General features: G+C 50.5%; 1 protein-coding gene across 4 annotated transcripts in view; it reads left to right on the top strand.

Annotated features, from left to right (window-relative positions):
- HIP1 (huntingtin interacting protein 1) overlaps positions 1-21,732 on the top strand; it is a 204,382-nt gene that overhangs the window by 151,174 nt on the left and 31,476 nt on the right. For all 4 annotated transcript variants that reach the window (XM_050783625.1, XM_050783624.1, XM_050783627.1 and 1 more), the window contains 4 exons: positions 3,195-3,271; positions 4,039-4,100; positions 12,032-12,172; positions 17,556-17,613. In XM_050783625.1, the coding sequence (XP_050639582.1) occupies positions 3,195-3,271; positions 4,039-4,100; positions 12,032-12,172; positions 17,556-17,613 (338 nt within the window). The remainder of the gene's footprint in view (positions 1-3,194; positions 3,272-4,038; positions 4,101-12,031; positions 12,173-17,555; positions 17,614-21,732) is intronic.

The following is a 21,732-nucleotide window of genomic DNA, read 5'->3' as shown; positions in this document are numbered from 1 at the left end:
CTAAAAACACAAAAGTTAACTGGGTGTGGTGGCACGCACCTGTAATCCCAGCTACTCAGGAGGCTGAGGCTTGAGAATGGCTTGAACCCAGGAGGCGGAGGTTGCAGTGAGCCGAGATGCTGCCTCTGCACTCCAGCCTGGGCGACAGAGCAAGACTCCATCTCAAAAAAAAAACAAAAAAAAAAAGATGGGAGTAGAGGTTGAAAGTGTTAAATTGAACTGGTGGGTGTGGTGGCTCACGTCTCTAATCCCAAAACCATGGGAGGCCGAGGCAGGAGGATCACTTGAGGCCAGGAGTTGGAGACCAGCCTGACCAACATAGTGAAACCCCCATCTCTACTAAAAACACAAAAGTTAGCTGGGCGTGGTGGCATGCACCTGTAATCCCAGCTACTCAGGAGGCTGAGGCTTGGGAATGGCTTGAATCCGGAAGGCAGAGGTTGCACTCCAACCTGGGCGACACAGCAAGACTCTCTCTCAAAAAAAAAAAAAAAAAAAAAAAATACAGTGTTAAATGGGAAATGGGAGGAGGAAGGGCCTAGGGTAGGATTTTAGGTGAAAAAGGAGAGAAGGGAGGGTGTGGAGAAAGCAAGACTGGGAAGATGGTTAGGGAGGAAGGGGACTGGGATGGGAGCTGGGGCAGTGGCGCTGCAGGGGTGATAGAGGCCAAGGGAGTCCCTTTCCCTTGTGTATAGAAAGAGAGCAGAGTTCAGCGGCATCAGAAGCAGCCGGTGCCGATGGCCAGGCCCCTAGCTTTTAATAGCATGGAAGGGCAGAAGGGAATGGTCACGTGGGCTTGGAGAATTGGGGTCGAATGAGGATGCAGCTGGCTTTGCTTCCAAAGGCTCTCGAGCTCACTGCTGTCTTGTTTTTCCTGGTTTTAGAAAGCAGGGAAAGTGGGGAAGCTGGTATTGTCCAAGTGTGGAGGAGCAAAGGACTTTTCCAGTTTTTAGCAATTAGCGATACAAGAGTGGGGAAGGAGGCTGGGCAGAGTGGCTCATACCTGCGGTTCCAGCATTTGGGGAGGCCAAGGGTTGAGGTGAGACCAGCCTGGGCCACACAGTGAGACCCTGTCTCTTAAAAAAAAATTTTTTTGGCCGGGCGCGGTGGCTCACGCTTGTAATCCCAGACCTTTGGGAGGCCGAGATGGGTGGATCACCTGAGGTCAGGAGTTCAAGACCAGCCTGGGCAACATGGTGAAACCCCATCTCCACTAAAAATATAAAAAAATTAGCCGGGCATGGTGGTGCATGCCTGCTAATCCCAGCTACTCAGGAGGCTGAGACAGGAGAATCGCTTGAACCCAAGGGGCTGAGGTTGCAGTGAGCTGATATCATGCCATTGCACTCCAGCCTGGGCGACAGAGTGAGACTCCATCTTGAAAACAACAACAGCAAAAATATCCCGCACACATTAAAGAAAAATTCATTATCTGGCTGGGTGCAGTGGCTCACGCCTGTAATCCCAGCACTTTGGGAGGCTGAGGCAGGCGGATCACCTGAGGTCAGGAATTCAAGACCAGCCTGGTCAATGTGGTGAAACCCCATCGCTACTAAAAATACAAAAAAAAAAAAAATTAGCCCGCATGGTGGTGTATGCCTGTAGTACCCGCTACTCAGGAGGCTGAGGTGGAGGATTGCTTGAGCCCAGGAATTCGAGGCTGCAGTGAGCGATGATCATGCCACTGCACTTCATCGTGGGTAACAGTGAGGTCATGTCTCTAAAAAATAAAAAAAGAGAAACAAGAGAGAGCCTGATTCCCCCTCCTCTGCCATGTAAGCAGTGTAACCAAGATGAGGCCCCTCACCAGAGACTGAATCTGTCAACACCTTGACTTTGGACTCCCCGGCCTCCAGAACTGCGAGACACTGTCTATGGGTTAAGCCACCCAGCATGTGGTATCTTGTTATAGCTGCCTGAGCTGACTGAGACGGACGTTCAGGCTAGAGAGCGTGCATGCATAGTGACACCAGCTGTGAGTTTTTCTCCAGGGACAGTTGGCAGCTGGCCCTAGGTGCAGAGCCGATGACAAGGACTCAGGCTCTCAGCAGGTCTTCGAAGCAGTGTGGTGGAAAGGCAGGCAGGGCATGGGAAAGTGGAGCCAGGCCACCAGTCATGATGTTGAGACTGAGCCAGGAGGCAAAGGCAGGCAGAGAAATGGAGAGGAGAGGGAGCAGGAAGGGACTGGCCATCTCTGAGACTTAAGTATGAGTAGTGGGTGGACTTGAGGGCAGGAGAGGACTGGAAGGGCAGAGGCCTGAGTGATGCAGCCAGAGAGGGAGATGCTATAGTGGAGAGTTCTAGGCAGGGACGTTTTAGGTGATGGTGGAGTCTGGAGTGGGTGTGCGTAGCTGGGGATGGAGTAGAGGTGAAGGTGCTGAAACTGAGGTCAAAGGTTGTAATCTCAGGGTGCATGACTTGGGGCAAAGGAAAACTGTGTCCCAGGTGCCAGGTCAAGCCTCAGAGGCCTTGGCACCATGGAGCCCAGGAGCGAAGTCTGCAATAGGGATTTTTTTTTTCTTTTTTTTTGCGGGGGGAGACGGAGTCTCACTCTGTTGCCCAGGCTGGAGTGTGGTGGTTCCATCTCAGTTCACTGCAACCTCCACCTCCCAGGTTCAAGCGATTCTCCTGCCTCAGCCTCCCAAGGAGCTGGGACTACAGGCATGCGCCACCACCCCTGGCTAATTTTTTTTATTTTTAGTTGAGACAGGGTTTCACCATGTTGGCCAGCCTGGTCTCTAACTCCTGACCTCAAGTGATCCACCTGCCTTGGCCTCCAAAGTGCTGGGATTATAGGTGTGAGCCACCGCGCCCAGCCTAGAGCCTAAAGTATCCACTTGTACATGCAGATGCCCAATGATGGAATGACCACCCATCTCTGCGGCCTTTTCCCTTTGCCACAGGGACAAACCACACAGATGACAGGATCATGCTATAGATACTGAGCAATGATTGATGATACCAGCTGGTGTTTCTTTTTTTTTCTTTTTTGTTTGTTTTGAGGTAGGGTCTCACTCTGTAACCAGGCTGGAGTGCAGTGGCCTTGAACTGTAGCCTTGAACAACTGGGCTCAAGCGATCCTCCCGCCTCGGCCTCCCACGTAGCTGGGACCACAGGCGTATGCCACCACGCCCGGCTGAGAGAGAGCTCTTCATGTCTCCTGTCCTGACTCCCTTCCTCTGCCTTCCTTCCAGAATCCCAGGTTCCCAGGCAACCTGCAGATGAGTGACCGCCAGCTGGATGAGGCTGGAGAAAGTGACGTGAACAACTTGTAAGTGGCTCCTGCCCTGAGCCCAGGGAGGGAGAAAGCTTTTGTGAATGCCGACACTTCTCATAAGGGACATGGAGGGCCTGATTGGGTGGGGGGGCGTGGCTGGGGTGGGGACCAAAGTCCCTGGGTGACTTGGCCTTGGGGCCACTTATTTATTGGTGATGCCTTATCCAGAACCCCTGCCTGGCTATTTCACACCCCAGAGCTTTCGTGTCTGTCTCGCTTTCTGCCCTCCGACTCCAACACTGGTAACTATCCTCTCCTTCTGTCACTGTCACTGTTTTCATTTTTGTTTTTTTGAGAAGCAGTCTCACCCTGTTACCCAGGCTGGAGTGCTGTGGCTCGATGAACCCCCCAGGTTCAAGTGATTCTCCTGCCTCAGCCTCCCGAGTAGCTGGGATTACAGGCATGCGCCATCACACCCGGCTAATTTTTGTATTTTTAGTAGAGATGGGGTTCCGCCGTGTTGGCCAGGCTGGTCTTGAACTCCGGACCTCAGGTGATCCGCCCACCTCGGCCTCCCAAAGTGCTGGGATGACAAGTGTGAGCCACCACCCCTGACCTGTCACTGTCACTGTTGACTCTCCACCAGGCTGCATGGCCATAATACCCATGAGGCTAAGACTTGGAGCTGGAGTTGTGTGTGTGTTTGCGCACGCATGTGAGCATTGGAGACTGGAGGCAGTAGTGTAGAGCACGGGGGAGGGGACGGGTAACAGACCGGCCTCAGGCTGTGGAATGTAAGCTCTCTTTCCTCTTGGGTCCAGTTTCCAGTTAACAGTGGAGATGTTTGACTACCTGGAGTGTGAACTCAACCTCTTCCAAACGGGTGAGTCTCTTCCCTCCTGTCTAAGCCAGGCTCTCATGGGAACTACCTAATTCCCAGTCCTCCTCTCCCTGCAAAGTGTGTGGCACAAGGGGCAGGAAAATGGAGACACTCACACCCCATCTCTGGTCTCTCCGTCCCTCGTGCAGGGAGGGACTGAACCTCTTCAGTATTTTTCTTTTTAAGAGACAAGGTCTCAGCTGGGCACAGTGGCTCGCACCTGTAATCCCAGCACTTTGGGAGGCTAAGGTGGGCCCATCACTTGAGGCCAAAAGTTAAAGACCAGTCTGGCCAACATGGTGAAACCCTGTCTCTAATAAAAATATAAAAATTAGCCAGGCATGGTGGCTTATGCCTGTAATCCCAGTTACTTGGGAGGCTGAGGCAGGAAAATGGCTTGAACCCAGGAGGTAGAGGTTGCAATGATCCAAGATCATGCCACTGCACTCCAGCCTGGGTGACACAGCAAGACTTCATCTCAAAAAAAAAAAAAAGAAAGAGAGAGAAGATCTCGCTGTGTCACCCAGGCTGGATTGCAGTGGCATGTTACAGCTCACTGCAACCTCAAACTACTAGGCTCAAGTGATCCTCCCACCTCAGCCTCCCAAGTAGCTGGGACTACAGGCACTCACCACCACATCTGGCTGATTTTTTGTATTTTTTGCAGAGATGGGGGTCTTGCTGTGTTGCCCAGGCTGGTCTTGAACTACCAGCCTCAAGGTGTCTTCCCAACTCAGCCTCCCAAAGTTCTAGGATTACAGGCGTGAACTACCACACCTGGCCTCCTAGATATTTTCAAAGCGGGTGGTTTCACGTCTGAGCAGAAAGACCACGCACTGCTCCTTCCTACTGGCCTCCCTCCTGAAGCACAGACCTCCAAAAGCCCAGAGACAGGTCTTACCTCTTTGGCAGCCACTGGACTGTGGCCATGGCCCTGGCCAGTCCTTGGTCCAGTCCTGTCTGCTCCTTGGAGCTGGGCTGGCTCATGGGCACGATTTCTGCTGAGGAGGAAGGGCTCGTGTCTGTTGTTGAGTTGGCAGCCATGGGAACAAGCTGGTCAGGATTGGTTGTCACCCAGGACTGGTTGTCACCCAAGTCCACGTGAGAAGCTCACAGAGTCCTGTTCCACTAGCAGGGGGAGTGGCCACACTTCCAGGCTCCCGTCTGCCAAGAACTGTGGTGCCTCCAGACCATCAGCCCCTAACGCTTCCCTGACAAGCCTCAGCTGGTCCCCTTCTCTCCAGCGCCCCTCCTCCCCACACCTCCCAGCAGGCTCCCCTCCCTTCCCTGGGGGACATAAGCACCAGCGTTCTGAGACTCAGGGCGTTCCAAGACAAGCATCCAACTCTGAAAGACGACGTTGCACATTGCAGGTCTCCATACGCAAGCTTGGTGGTCTCATGCCCAAGCCTGGTGGCCTTCTCTGCATGTGGACATGCAGGACCCACTCTTGGGGCTTGGACTCTCTGACCCCGAATTTCCTTCAGCTTCCTTCGGCGTGTTCATCTGTGTAGAAATGCCTACTACTGGCCTCTTTTCCAGAATATTCTGTTTCGTGTTGTACTTCGGCTAGGACAGGGTAACAGATTCCATAATACATTGACCAGTCTTCAGCACTGGATGTGGTCAGAAAAACACCAGAAACAGGCCAGGCGCAGGGGTCATGCCTGTAATCCCAGCACTTTGGGAGGCCGAGGCGGGTGGATCACCTGAGGTCAGGAGTTCAAGACCAGCCTGGGCAACATGGTGAAACCCCGTCTCTACTAAAAATACAAAAATTATCCAGGCATGGTGACGAGCGCCTGTAATCCCAACTACTCAGGAGGCTGAGGCAGGAGAATGACTTGAACCCAGGAGGCGGAGATTGCAGTGAGCCGAGATCACACCACTGCACTCCAGTCTAGGTGACAGAGCAAGACTCTGTCTCAGAAAAAAGAAAGACAAACACCAGATATGGTTGGAAACTGGGTTTGTGTGAGAAAGGGACATTCAGCTGACTAGGAAGCTATTTGAGCATGGCGTTATACAAAAGTCAGTAGAGAAATAAAAATAAAACACAAAATCTAGCCTATGCCCTAGGCTATTCCCAGTCAGATTGAAGGCAGTGGAGTGGATGCATTTGTTTTTTAAAAAACGCATTGGGGCCAGGCGTGGTGACTCATGCCTGTAATTTCACCACGTTGGGAGGCCAAGGCAGGCAGATTATGAGGTTAGGAGTTCAAGACCAGCCTGGCCAACATGGTGAAACCCTGTCTCTATTAAAAATACAAAAATTAGTCAGGTGTGATGATGTGTGCCTGTAATCCCAGCTACTCAGGTGGCTGAGGCAGGAGAATTGCTTGAACCCGGGAGGCAGAGGTTGCAGTGAACTGAGATCGCACCACTGCACTGCAGCCTGGGCAACAGAGCAAGACTCCTTGAAAAAAAAATGCATTGGAAATGTTTGCATAAAAGTATATGAACAAGTATACATTGTTGTGGCTAACTTTTCATCCTTTGGATTTGGGTGGGAACAACGTATGTGGATAATTCAGAAATCATTTGCATTTAGCTTTCACTTTTTTTTGTTGTTTCTTTTGAGATAGTCTGGCTGTGTCACCCAACCTGGAGTGCAGTGGTGCAGTCTTGGCTCACTGCTTCTGGGGCTCAAGCCATCCTCCTGTCTCAGCCTCCCAAGTAGCTGGGACTGCGGGCATGCACCACCATCCCCAGCTAATTTTTGTGTACTTTTTGTAGAGACGAGGCTTCACTATATTGCCCAGGCTGGTCTCAAACTCCTGAGCTCAAGCGATCTGCCTGCCTTGTCCTCCCAAAGTGCTGGAATTACAGGCATGAGCCACCACACCCAGCCTGCATTTAGCTTTAGAATGTGCTAGATCTGAATGAGGGCATGAGTGAGATTCCTGGAATTGTCATCCTTGGGAAAATGCAGCCTAGAAGTTGCAGTTCAGCTGACGCAAGCTCTCTCCCCATGGCACTCGCCTCTTCTTGGAGCCAGCTGCCTGCCTGCCTCCCACTGCTGTGTTTTTTTGTTTTTGTTTTTGTTTTTGAGATGGAGTCTCACTGTCTCCCAGGCTGGAGTGCAGTGGTGTGATCTCGGCTCACTGCAAGCTCCACCTCCCGGGTTCACACCATTCTCCTCCCTCAGCCTCCCAAGTAGCTGGGACTACAGGCGCCCGCCACCTCGCCCGGCTAGTTTTTTGTATGCTGCTGTGGTTTTTAGGGATGAGCAAGACAAATGTTTCAGCCTTTGGGCCATCCTTCCAGTTCTGACAGGCAGTGGACCAGGAGTAAACGGAGATGGTGATGAGGTCCAAAAGGACTTGATTAGCTGAGAGAATGAGTAAGGGGTAGAGGTGGTGAGCTCAGCCATCTTTTTTTGTGCCATCTCGTGACCCCTAGCTCTGGTTTTCTGTGTTTTTTGTGTGTTTGTTTGTTTTGTTTTGAGATAGAGTCTCGCTCTGTTGCCCAGGCTGGAGTGCGATGCCACCATCTCAGCTCACTGCAACCTCTGCCTCCCAGGTTCAAGTGATTCTCCTGCCTCAGCCTCCTGAGTAGCTGGGATTACAGGCATGCGTCACCATGCCTGGCTAATTTTTGTATTTTTAGTAGAGACAGGGTTTCACCATGTTGGCCAGGCTAGTCTCGAACTCCTGGCCTCAAGTGATCTGCCTGCCTTGGCCTCCCAAGGTGCTTGGATTACAGGCATGAGCCACCGTGCCCAGCCTGCTCTGGTTTTATATGCATTGTTCATTAATATTGTCACCACGAGATGCTGAGCTCTTCCCTAAAATCAGGAACCATGTCCTACTCATCTTTAAATTCTCTCTGTTCTAGCCCAGTGCCTGGTGAATAGCAGGTGCTCAACAATAAAAGAATGCTTGCTTTTTGAAAAACTGCAGGCTGCCAGGTGCAGTGGCTTACGCCTATAAACCCAGCACTTTAGAAGACCGAGATGGGAAGATTGCTTGAATCCAGGAATTAAATTTGGGTAGCTCTGGTCCAGAAGACTCTAAGTAATTCATCCTAGAGATTCCCAGAGCCTGCAGCTGGAAGTTAAAACTATTTAATGAATTCTGTTCACCTATTTCGTCACTGCTGTTTTTCTTTACTCTCTCTCTTGTTTTCTTTTGTTTTGTTTCGTTTCGTTTTTTTGGAGATGGGATCTCACTCTGTCGCCGAGGCTGGAGTACTGTGGCACAATCATAGCTCACTGCAGCCTTGACCTCCCTGGGCTCAAGGGATCCTCCCACCTCAGCCCCCAGAGTAGCTGGGACCATGAGTGTGTGCCATCACACCTGGCTAATTTTTTAATTTTTTGTAGAGATGGGGTCTTGCTATATAACCAGGCTGGACTTGAACTCCTGAGCTCAAGTGATTCTTTCACCTCAGCCTCCCAAAGTGCTGGGATTATAGGCATGAGCCACCAGGCCCAGCCTCCTGTGCTTTAAGAAGCACCCCCAGTGTGCACTGTCCAATAGGGCATTCACTAGCCTCATGTGATCATTGAACTTGATTACAATTAAATAACATTTAAAAGTCAGGTCCTCAGCTGCACTAGTCCTATTTCAGGCATGTTTCAGGAAGCCACATATGGCTAGCATATTAGAAAGTTTATATGAACATTTTCATCATTATAGAATTCTATTGGATGGCACTGTTGTGGGTGATTCTGATGCGTGCTAAAACGTGACAACCTCTGAGCTTGGACATATAGTTTTCAACCTTGGATGCAGATTAGAATCTACATGGGGCCTTTTTTTTTTCTTTCTCTGAAACAGAGCCTTGCTCTGTCACTCAGGCTGGAGTGCAGTGCCGCAGTCTCAGCTCACTGCAACCTCTGCCTCCTGGGTTCAAGCAATTCTTGTGCCTCAGCCTCCTGAGTAGCTGGGACTACAGGTGCCCACCACCGCGCCCAGCCAATTTTTGTATTTTTAGTAGAGACGAGGTTTCGCCATGTTGGCCAGGCTGGCCTCAAACTCTTGACCTCGAGCAGTCCTCCTGCCTCAGCCTCCCAGAGTGCTGGGATTACAGGCATAAGCCACGGCACCTGGCCTAATGGGGGACGGCAGGGGGAAGCTTTTGAGAGACACTGACATCCCAACGTACCGCAGACCAGTTGAAACAGATGGTGGGGGTGGTTCTGGGGATTGCAGGAAGACTTGAGTTTTTCAGTTTCCCCCAGGTGATCGTAACCAATCTGAAAGCTAAAGTCAAGAACCACTTGCACAATCCATGTACTTTTCACAACATTCTCATTGAAGTCCTCCAAGACCTCCAAGAGGTATGCACTGTTACAGCCACGTGTGCTCAACAGAAGAGCTCCAGGAGGCACAGAGTAACTCAGTACCTTGTCCACAGTGACGCTGCCCTAGATGTTCCTGGGTGCCAAAGGGCATTCCTGGAAGTCATCGAGAATCGAGGGCAGGCAGGGAGATGGAACAGCCCGTGGTTCCTGCCAGTTGGAGCCTGAGGAAGCCGGTAGACTTGGGGATGGCTGCCTTGCAGTGACAGCTGCTTTTAATTTGTGTCAAGAAGGAAAGCTGTCTTTTAATTAGAACAGTTTGGGATTTTTTTTTTTTTTTCAGCCGCCAGACTAACCCAGTTACCAGGGATTAGTGCAGTCAGGGGAAGCAGAATACAGGCAGCCCTGGGCTTCCCTCTGGGCCAGTTCCACTCACAGAGGGACCGCAGGGAGAGTCATTTCATTGCCCGCTGCGTGCAGAGTCTGCAGAGGCAGTGGGTGGCCAGTGCAGGAAGGAGAATCAGCCTGGCCAGTGGTGTGAGCTGAGTGTCTGCAGCCAGACAGCCAGTTGCTTGGCTGAGGATGGGGGGCAGGGGGTTGGTGAGGAGGGAGCCCCAGCGTGAGAAATTGAGGGATCAACTTCGTCTCTGAAACTCAAGAGGATGGAGGCAGGACTTCTACTTCTGTTGACAGGTGCCCCAAGTTTCAGCCTTGAGTCCTGACATATCTTCCTTCTCCCAAGTCCTTTTTTCTTTTTTCTTTTTTTTTTTTTTTTTTTTTTTTTTTTTTTGAGACAGAGTCTCGCTCTGTCACCCAGGCTGGAGTGCAGTGGTGCGATCTCGGCTCACTGCAAGTTCCGCCTCATGGGTTCACGCCATTCTTCTGCCTCAGCCTCCTGAGTAACTGGGACTACAGGTGCCCGCCACCACGCCCGGCTAATTTTTTTTTGTATTTTAGTAGAGACGGGGTTTCACCGTGTTAGCCAGGATGGTCTCGATCTCCTGACCTTGTGATCCGCCCATCTTGGCCTCCCAAAGTGCTGGGATGCCACCACTCCTGGCCCTTTTTCTTATTTTTCTTGTTTTGTATTGTTTCGATTTGGTTTGGTGTGGTTTGGTTTGGTTTCTTTTGAGATGGAGTCTTGCTCTGTCGCCCAGGCTGGAATGCAGTGGCACCGTCTTAGCTCACTGCAACCTCTGCCTCCCAGGCTCAAGTGATTCTCCTGCCTCAGCCTCCCAAGTAGCTGGGTTTACAGGCACACGCCACCACACCCAGCTAATTTTTGTATTTTAGTAGAGACAGGGTTTCGCCATGTTGGCCAGGCTAGGCTCGAACTCCTGACCTCAGGTGATCCACCCACCTCAGCCTCCCAAAGTGCTGGGATTACAGGCGTGAGCCACTGCGCCTGGCTTGTTTTGTTTTATTTATTTATGAAACAGTCTCACTCTGTCACCCAGGTTGGAGTGCAGTGGTGCGATCTTGGCTCACTGCAGCCTCCACCTCCTGGGTTCAAGTGATTCTCCTTCCTCAGCTTCCCAAGTAGCTGGGATTACAGGCGTGAGCCATCACACCCAGCTAATTTTTGTATTTTCAGTAAAGATGAGGTTTTGCCATGTTGTTCAGGCTGGTCTCAAACTCTTGGGCTCAGGCAGTCCCCCCACCTCAGCCTCCCAAGTGCTGGGATTGCAGGTGTGAGCCACTGCACCTGGCTGAGACCCAATCTCATAAAGAGGAAAAAAAGGAAGATGAGGCTCCCTCTCCATGTCCGCCATGGTAGGAGCTCTCCTAGATGATGAGCAAATCTCTTCTTTCCTGGGCTATCAGGGTCTCTGCACAGACTAGCACTTAGTTCACCTGTTCATGATGCACTGGATATTCTGACTCTCAGGAGCAAAGGCACCTGGTCTAACCATCACTGGCCCCATTAGCTCTTGGGCTCTCCAACAAGTCTGTTAACTCACCACCTCTCAACAAAACCACTTTTTTTTTTTTTTTTTTTTTTTGAGATGATATCTTACTCTTGTCGCCCAGGCTGGATGCAAAGGTGCAATCTTGGCTCACTGCAACCTCCGCCTCTTGGGTTCAAGTGATTCTCCTGCCTCAGCCTCCCGAGTAGCTGGGATTACAGGCGTGGCCACCATTCCCAGCTAATTTTTGTATTTTTAATAGAGACAGGGTTTTCCCATGTTGGAAAGGCTAGTCTCGAACTCCTGGCCTCAGGTGATCCACCCACCTCGGCCTCCTAAAGTGCTGGGATTACAGGCGTGAGCCACCGCACCCAGCCAAAACCATTTTTCTTTTTTTGAGATGGAGTTTTGCTCTGCTGCTGGAGTGCAATGGCACGATCTCGGCTCACTGCAACCTCCGCCTCTCGGGTTCACGCGATTCTCCTGCCTTAGCCTCCCAAGTAGCTGGGATTACAGGTGTCCGCCACCACACCCAGCTAACAAAACCACTTCTTGACTTTGTGACAGCCTTAAAGTGACTTACCTTCTGCTTCTTTACCTGTCTAATGGGGATAAGTTTACCTATCTCATGGGACTGTCGTGAGGGTTAAATGAATTAGATGAGGTAAAGTGCGCACAGAATCGGTCCTTGGTGTATGTTGGACCTCTGCCTCTGCCCCTCTGAAGAGGCTGCCTGTAATCCCCTGGCTCTATCACCTTTCTCCCTCACTTTTATTTCCTAGTGTTCAACTCCCTGGACATGTCCCGCTCTGTGTCTGTGACGGCAGCAGGGCAGTGCCGCCTCGCCCCGCTAATCCAGGTCATCTTGGACTGCAGCCACCTTTATGACTACACTGTCAAGCTTCTCTTCAAACTCCACTCCTGTGAGTACCGCGGGCCAGATCTTCTTACGTGAGATTCAGGCCAGAGGGAGGATCCCAGCCTGAGGATGTCCCTGGAGAAACACAGTCCTTCTCAGTGCCTTTGGCTGTCTGCTTCTGTTCCAAAAGGCCCCGGAGTTCCTGACTATTGTGAGGATAAAAGAGCAGGGCCCAGACTTTGGTGTCTCCAGTAAAGCCCCTGGCTTGCCGCTCTTGTGTCCCAGTGTTACAGGATCTTTGGGGTGTCAGTTTTCTGGCTGGAAACCTCTGGGGCCAGTGGCGCCTTTGCCTGAATTCTTGTTCTGCATCCAGGAAGAATGAGGTATGCAGAAAAGTGGAGGGTGGACAAGATGAAGAGGAGCTTTATTGAATATTGGAACAGCTCAGAGGAGATGCAGTGGGTACTGCTCTCTGTCTGTAGGCAGGTGGTTCTGTCAAGTGTTCAGCTCTCAGCAGAAAAGAGGCCATGGAGTGGGTAGCTCCTCTCTGCAACTGGTCATCCTAGCGTCTCTGCAGGTCTCTGAAGCTCTCAGCAGAGAGGGTGGCTCCTCTCTGTAGTTGGTGGTCTCTTCTCTGCTCAGCTTGGCTGAGCTCAGGGCTTTTATGGGCCTCAGAGGGGAGGAAATGTACCCCCACTGGTCCATGGGCAGGCCCGGAAAACGCACCCCACGTTCCCACTCCAGTCTGTGGGATTGGCAGCCTGGCCCCCACCGGGTACCCACCTTTCCACCCAGGAATCTGTCTGCCTCCCACTGCCATGCATGGCACCAGGTCTCAGCCCCAACTTTGCTCTAAGATCAGAGTGGATGCCGACAGCAGGGAGAAGCCAGGCAGCAGGAGCAGGTTCAGAAGAGGGGAGGGAGAGCCTTCTCAGGCCCTGAAGAGTACAGGGATGCCTGAGTCTGCAGCCGGGGCTGGGGGCGGGGGCGGGGAAGCGGGGCTGCAACCCACTCCGTGGAGCGGGAAGCCCAAGTCTGCAGCTGCATTTTGGGAGGCTGCAGCTGCGCCCGGGAAGGCAGGGTTCCTGCCTGTTCCTGGCCCCCCGAGAACACAGGGAAGCTCAGATCTGCAGTCACAACTTGGGCGGCTCCAGCCCCACCCAGGAGGGTGAGGCTCCTGCCCTGTGCAGCCCTGGCCATGCCTCCCTGCTGCAGATGGCATGATGGCAGTGGCAGGCCACCTGGACTGGCAGCCGCCATCACCAGGATGGTCCTCTCTATCTGCCTCTAGCTTGAGCACATCACCATTCATCAAGTATGTCATGTATCCTACGAACCGCACAAATTATCAGCAGACCTGGCCTAGACCTGCATGAGCTAATGTAATGATTTCCAGACCATTCATCCACACAATCCCTTTGTGCAAATGGAATTTTATGGAGAAATGTAAATTATAAAATGCAGCTGCTCATTAAATGGAAACCTATCCCTTACCTAGCTTCAGTTCCCCGGGGTGCCCTTAGCAGAATATATATAGCTTGGAGGTTCTGATCTTGCAGAAGTTTTTATACTTTTTTTTTTTTTTTCCTGAGACAGAGTCTCACTCTCTTGCTCAGGCTGGAGTGCAAGGGTACGATCTCGGCTCACTGCAACCTCTGACCGGGTTCAAGCAATCCTTGTGCCTTAGCCTCTGGAGTAGCCGGGACCACAGGCATGGGCTGGCACACCTTGGTTGTTGTTTTTTGAATTTTTAGTAGAGATGGAGTTTCCCCATGTTGGCCAGGCTGGTCTCGAACTCCTGGCCTCAAGTGATCTGCCCACCTCAGCCTCCTAAAGTGCTAGGATCACGGGTGTGACCCACCGCACCCAGCCAGTTCTTACAGTTTTGTGTCCTGGTTTAAAATGATGTGTTTGGGGCAGGCACAGTGGCTCACACCTGGAATCCCATTACTTTGGGAGGCTGATGGAGACCAGCCTGAGCAACATAGTGAAATCCCTGCCTCTGAAAAAAATACAAAAATTAGCCAGGCGTGGTGACATGCGCCTGTAGTCCCAGCTACCCGGAAGGCTAAGGCGGGAAGACCACTTGAGCCCCGGAGGTCAAGGCTACAGTGAGCTGTATTTGTGCCACTGCTCTCCAGCCTGGGCAACAGAACGAGACCGTGCCTTAAAAAAAAAAAAAAAAAAAAAAAAAAAAAAATGTAGTATAAGACAGTATACTCTGTAACTGTGGTCATTGACAAGTAATGAATCTCATTATTTAGACAGTACAAGGGAAGGACGTAGCATCACCTAGATGCTAATCTGGGATGGTTTCGTGGAAGGGAGATTGGAATTAGCTGCCCAGGGATTAGAAAGGCTTTGCAGCAAGTAGGCCTGCCCGAAGGGAGCTGAGAGGGTGGAGTGGGCCCCCGAGAGAAGGGACCAGCTGCTTAGAGTACTCAATACAGATGAACTTTTCATTGTTTCCAAGTACGCTGTTGCTCAGTAGAACATCACCAGTGCCTTTTTGTAAAATGGGGAGTTAAGCTGGGCATGGTGGTGCACACCTGTAGTCCCAGCTACTTGGGAGGCTTAGGGAGTTATGAGAAGAGACAGGTAATTAAGTGTTTGGGTTTAAAGGCCTTCTTTGAAGGCAGAGCAATACCCAAGACCCACATTGCCTCTGGGCTGAGAAAGGGGTGGGAGGGATACTCTTTACAATATTTATTTATTTATTTATTTATTTAGAGACAGGGTCTCGCTCTGTTGCCCAGGCTGGAGTGCAGTGGCACAATCTCAGCCCACTGCAGCCTTCACCTCCCGGGTTCAAGCGATTCTCCTACCTCAGCCTCCCAAGTAACTGGGATTACGGGTGCCCACTACCATGCCCGGTTAATTTTTTTTTTTTTTTGAGACGGAGTCTCACTCTGTCGCCCAGGCTGGAGTGCAGTGGCCGGATCTCAGCTCACTGCAAGCTCCGCCTCCCAGGTTTACACCATTCTCCTGCCTCAGCCTCCCGAGTAGCTGGAACTACAGGTGCCCGCCACCTCGCCCGGCTAGTTTTTTGTATTTTTTTTAGTAGAGACGGGGTTTCACCGTGTTAGCCAGGATGGTCTCGATCTCCTGACCTCGTGATCCACCCGTCTCAGCCTCCCAAAGTGCTGGGATTACAGGTGGCTAATTTTTATATTGTTTTTAGTAGAGACGGGGTTTCACTGTGTTTGCCAGGCTGGTCTTGAACTCCTGAGCTCAAGTGATCCTCCCACCTGGGCCTCCCAAAGTGCTGGGATTACAAGCGTGAGCCACTGAAACCTCTTTTCTAAAAATAAACATTTATTTTTGTTTTGGATCCACAGAAAAGTTAAATAGTACCAGGAGTTCTCGTATACCCAGTTGCATTTTCCCTTTGTTCGTATATTAGTATGAAACATTTGTCACAACTAACGAACCAGTGTTGATACCTTATTATTAATTAAAGTTCGTACTTAAGGCTGGGTGCAGTGGCTCATGCCTGTAATCCCAACCCTTTGGGAGGTCAAGGCAGGCAGATCACGAGGTCAAGAGATTGAGACCATCCTGGACAACACGGTGAAACCCCGTCTCTGCTAAAAATACAAAAATTAGCCAGGCGTGGTGGCACGCGCCTGTAGTCCCAGCTACTTGGGAGGCTGACGCAGGAGAATTGCCTGAACCCGGGAGGCGGAGGTCGTGGTGTGCCGAGATTGCGCCACTGCCCTCCAGCCTGGCAACAGAGCGAGATTCCGAATTAAAAAAAAAAAAAATGGTTTGTACTTTATTCAGATTGTCACAGTTTTTACCAAATGTCCTTTTCTGCCCCAGAATCTCATCCGGTACACCATGTGACATTTAGTTGTGATGTCTCCTTAGGTTCCTCTTGGCTATGACATTTCACTTCTCAAACTTCCCTTATTTTTGATGATTTTGATCGCTTTGAGTTTTTTGTAGAATGTTCCTGAATTCTAGTTGCCTGATGTTTTTCTCCTGATTTCACTCGGGTTAAGGGTTCTTGGGAGAAAGATCATTTAGGTCAAGTGCCATATTCATTCACTGTCTACTTTTGCCATTTTGGTTTTGTTTTGTTTTGTTTTGTTTCAAGATGGAGTCTCACTCTGTCACCCAGGCTGGAGTGCAGTGGTGCGATCATAGCTCACTGCAGCCTCAAACTCCTGGGCTCAAAAGATCCCCCCACCTCAACCTCTTGAGTAGCTAGGACCAAAGTGCACATCACCACACCTGGCTAATTTTTATTTTTTAATTTTTGTAGAGATAGGGGTCTCGCTATGTTGCCCAGGCTGGTCTCAAACTCCTGGGTACAAGTGATGCTCCCCACTCAGCCTCCCAAAGTGCTGGGATTACACATGGGAGCCACTGTGCCCAGCCATCTTTTGCCATTTCAAGAATCATGTTTTATACATGTGTTCCCTGATTTTATCCAATGAATATATGACCCATTTCAAAATAACAAATTTAAATTTAAACAAATAAAGCAAACACTAAAAGGATTGCTGAGCTGTGATCTTTAGCTGCAATATGCAGATTTGCACATCTGACAGGACCTCAGAGAACTGGCTCTGTAGGGGAGGAGGCTGTCCTAAGAGGCTACTGTGTGTGCAGTGTCATAGAGTTAGCTACCAACCAAGCCAGGACTGGAACTCAGATCCCAAGCCTCAATCCCTTGTTCTTTTTTTTTTTTTTTTGACAGGGTCTCGCTGTCGCCCAGGCTGGAGTACAGTGGTGCAATCTCAGCTCACTGCAACCTCCGCCTGCTGGGTTTAAGTGATTCTCCTACCTCAGCCTCCAGAGTAGCTGGGATTACAGACACGTGCCACCACTCCTGGCTAATTTCTGTATTTTTAGTAGAGATGGGGTTTCACCATGTTGGTCAGGCTGGTCTCGAACTCCTGACCTCAAGTGATTCTCCTGCCTCAGCCTCCCAAAGTACTGGGATTACATGCGTGAGCCACTGCACCCAGCCTTCAGTCCATTGTTCTTTGCCTTCTGACAGCCCTCCTCTTGGGCAGGCTCCGTGGATCTCTTCCAGACTAATATCAGCCCTGAGCCTCAGCCTAAAACAAATGCAGGCAATAGCTGAGAAAAAACTGCTCCCTCCTGGGCCTGCCATGGTCCAACCTGCTACTGGTCAAGTCACCATTTCTTCTCTAGTCCGGGGCACAATTTCCACCTTATTGTGCCCAGCATGGCTTGTCCTTCAGGAACTAATTGAAGTGGAAGGATTTGGAGGATAAGCGTCTGCACACTCCTGCTGGTTCCTGCTGGGCTCCCTTGGTTACCAGACCTCAGGACAGCTCTAGGCCAGTCATGGCCCCTGGCAGTGCTGGCCACATGCCCCAGGGTAGCTGGGCCCCTCCCCGTCGAGAGCCCCACCATGGCTTCCGTGCCCGCTGGTCCCCCTCCCCTCTCACACTCTTTCCAATTTCTTCCAGGCCTCCCAGCCGACACCCTGCAAGGCCACCGGGACCGCTTCATGGAGCAGTTTACAAAGTAAGTGGTTCAAGTAACAGGAATGGAGGTGAATCCAAGAGCACTATAAAATTTAAGCCACACAAGAGCACTGTGAGAGGTGGCTGGACACAATGGTTCATGCCTGTAACCCCAACACTTTGGGAGGCCGAGGTGGGAGGATCGCTTGAGGCCGGGAGTTTGACACCAGGCTGAGCAACATAGCGAGACCCCGTCTCTACAGAAAAAAAAAAAAGCGAAACAAATTAGCTGGGCACAGTGGTATGCACCCGTGATCCCAGCTACTTGAGAGGCTGAGGCAGGAGGATGGCCTGAGCCTAGGAGTTGGAGGCTGCAGTGAGCTACGATTGTGCCACTGCACTTCAGTCTAGGTGACAAGTGAGACCCTAAAAAAAAAAAAATTTAAATACTTGGGTTGGGGGGTGAGATTATCTTCTTTTTTTTTTTTTTTTTTTTTTTTTTTTTTTTTTTTTTTTTTTTTTTGAGATGGAGTCTCTCTCTGTCACCAGGCTGGAGTACAATGGTGCAATCTCAGCTCACTGCAACCTCTGCCTCCTGGGTTTAAGTGATTCTCCTGCCTCAACCTCTCAAGCAGCTGAGACTACAGGCACGCACCACCACGCTCAGCTAATTTTTGTATTCTTGATAGAGATGGGGTTTCAGCATGTTGGCCGGGATGGTCTCAATCTCTTGACATGTGATCTGCCCGCTTCAGCCTCCTGAAGTGCTGGGATTACAGGCATGAGCCACCGCGCCCAGCCTGAGGTTTTCTTCATTCTAAGGTGATAAAGTGACAGAACGTAGCTCAGACAGAGGCAAATCTACCTATAGCTAGGGCAACTATTGGTTCTCTAATAAATCCCACAGAAGCATATAGAAGAAAGAGATTTCATCCATTCATTAGTTGCCTGCTTATGCCTCTTTTCTTTTCCCTCTCCCAAAGTTCTGGTCTTGTAACATTTGTAGACTGATAACCCCTAACAATGTATCTCTAGCCAGACCTTACTTCTGAATTCCAGCCTCTTGTCCCCAATTTGACATTTGTATAGCATACTTAAATCTCAAACTGTACTCTAGGTTTTCCCAAAAAAAAAAACAAAACCTTTCTCCATTCTTTTTTTGTTTGTTTGTTTTTGTTTTTGGGACAGAGTCCCACTCTGTCACCCAGGCTGGAGTGCAGTGGTGCGATCTTGGCTCACAGCAACCTCATCCTCCCCATCTCCAGTGATTCTCCTGCCTCAGCCTCCCAAGTAGCTGGGATTACAGGCGCCCACCACCATGCCCGGCTAATTTTTGTATTTTTAGTAGAGACGGGGTTTCACCCTGTTGGCCAGGCTGGTCTCGAACTCCTGACCTCAAGTGATCTGGCTCCCAAAGTGATGGGATTACAGGTGTGAGTCACTGTGCCCAACCCCTCCCCATTCTTTCCTATCTCAACAAATACTGTCATCATCCATTTAGGCCAGAGATCTGGAAGTCACCATTTTCCTCATCCCCCATGTCCAATCCACTAGCAGGTTTGGTTGATACCCTACACCTGCTTCTGAGGTGGGATGGGGGACTGGACTCTGGAGGCAGGAATTAAGGACAAGTAAAACAGGGAAGGGGTGGAAGCATCTCTGCATAAGACATGCCCCACCAGTGTGCCGTGACAGTTTACCATTGCTATGGCAACACCCAGAAGTTAGCGCCCCTTTCCATGGCAAAAACCTGACAATCCGGAAGTTACCACTTTTTTTCTAGAAATTTCTGCATAATCTGCCCCTTAATTTGCATATAATTAAAAGTGGGTATATATTTATGTGTGTGTGTGCATATATATGTGTGTGTGTGTGTGTGTGTATATGTATGTATACATGACAGCTGCTATTCTGGGCTCACTGCCTATGGGGTAGCCCTGCTCTGCATGGAACAGGACCTCTGCTGCTGGCTGTGCACTGCTGCCTCAGTAAAAGCTGCTAACATCGGCCAGGCACGGTGGCTCACGCCTGTAATCCCAACACTTTGGGAGGCCGAGGTGGGCAGATCACTTGAAGTCAGGAGTTCAAGAGCTGCCTGGCCAACATGGTGAAACCCTGTCTCTACTAAAATACAAAAATTAGCAGGGCATGGTGGCACACACCTGTAATCCCAGCTACTCGGGAGGCTGAGGCAGAAGAATCACTTGAACCCAGGAGGTGAAGGTTGCAGTGAGCCAAGATCATGTCACTACATTCCAGCCTGGGCGTCCGAATGAGATTCCATCTCAAAAAAAAAAAAAAGATCTTTATTTAGGCTGGGTGCAGTGGCTCATGCCTGTGATCCCAGCACTTTGGGAAGCCGAGGCAAGTGGATCACTTGAGGTCAGGAGTTTAAGAGCAGCCTGGCCAACATGGTGAAACCCTGTCTCTACTATAAATACAAAAATTAGCCCTGTAATCCCAGCTACTCAGAAGGCTGAGGCAGGAGAATTGCTTGAGCTCAGGTGGCAGAGGTTGCAGTGAGCTGAGATCATGCCACTGCACTACAGCTTGGGCAACAGAGCAAGACTCCATTAAAAAAAAGAAGGAAAGAGGTGGGGGGGAAACCAGGCAAAAGTGAAGGAATAGAGTGAGAGTTGGGAGGACAGAGGGAGCTGAGAAAGGCCTCCTGGCTTCGCTCTGTGAAAGTACACCCTCTTGTTTTTCCTGTTAATTTCCTCACCCTTGACCATAGCTCCCAAATGCCAAGTTTCAGCCTCTCTGCCCGGTTCCCCAGGAGCAAGCAAAGGACAAGTGCGCGGTTGTACCCACCTCCTGGTACCCCTGTTCCATTTGAGAAGCCGAGTACATATTCTATGATAAATGGCTTCTTTAGTCCGAGGAGACAGGCCCTGGGGCTGATTTCCTGGAATGTCAAATTCCGGTAGCTTGTGAAAGCAGTCGAGCCTATTACTGTTGGCTCCAACCCAGCAAGATGGGGACGTGTGGTCAGGTGATTTCATTTCCTTTCATTTGCTTCTAGCTTATAAAAACAGCTCCCCTGAGTAGCCGCTTTGCTGTTCCACACAGACGCGGCTGCTGTCTGAGACCTCCCTGTCCTTGAATTCAGGGGAAGCAGCAGTGATGTCACAGAGACAGGCCTAAGTCTTGGGATCTGACAGGATGTAACCCGGGGGGTTCGTTTGTTGGGCTAAGCTGGAGAAAGTTCTGTGTTGCAGGCCGAAGGAGTTAAGGCCCATGCACCCCTTTCATCTCAGAATAGATAAGTCTGAGCTGGGCATGATGGTGCATGCCTGTAGTTCCAACTACTCGGGAGGCTGAGGTGGGAGGATCGCGTGAGCCCGGGAGGTCGAGATTGCAGTGAGTCGTGATCGTGACATTGCACTTCAGCCTGGGCAACAGAGCAAGAACTTGTCTCTAAAAAACTTAAAATAGGTCAGGCGTGGTGGCTCTTGCCTGTAATCCCAGAACTTTGGGAGGCCAAGGTGGGTAGATTGCTTGAGCCCAGGAGTTTGAGACCAGCCTGGACAACATAGTGAGACCCCATCTCTACCAAAACCACAAAAAAATTAGCCAGGTGTGGTGGCACACACCTGTACTCCCAGCCACTTGGAGGCTGAGGTGAGAGGATCTCTTGGGCCCAGGGAGGTCAAGGCTGCAATGAGCTATGATTGTGCCACTATACATCAGCCTGGGCGATGGAGTAAGACCCAATCTCAAAAAAATATTTAAAAATAGGCAGGGCATGTTGGCTCATGCCTATAATCCCAACACTTTGGGAGGCCGAGACGGGCGGATTACCTGAGGTTGGGAGTTCGAGACCAGCCTGACCAACGTGAAGAAACCCCGTCTCTACTAAAAATACAAAATTACCCAGGCATGGTGGCACATACTTGTAATCCCAGCAACTCGGGAGGCTGAGGCAAGAGAATCACTTGAACCTAGGAGGCGGAGGTTGCGGTGAGCCAAGATCACACTACTGCACTCCAGCCTGAGCAACAAGAGCAAAACTCCATCTCAAACAAAATAAATAAAATAAATAAAGAATATATAAGTCTGGATCCTCTCAGGTTTCTTGGTCTTCAGTGTTTAGATTCAAAATAGAGATTTGAGAATGAGAAAAAGATGTTGAGTTTGCCAGGTGTGGGGTGGCTCATGCGTGTAATCCCAGCAGTTTGGG

This window comes from Macaca thibetana, chromosome 3, assembly GCF_024542745.1.
Source record: "Macaca thibetana thibetana isolate TM-01 chromosome 3, ASM2454274v1, whole genome shotgun sequence".
Taxonomy (NCBI): Eukaryota; Metazoa; Chordata; class Mammalia; order Primates; family Cercopithecidae; genus Macaca; species Macaca thibetana.
The sequence above is the reverse complement of the archived record's forward strand: the minus strand, read 5'-3'. Positions and strand labels throughout refer to the sequence as shown.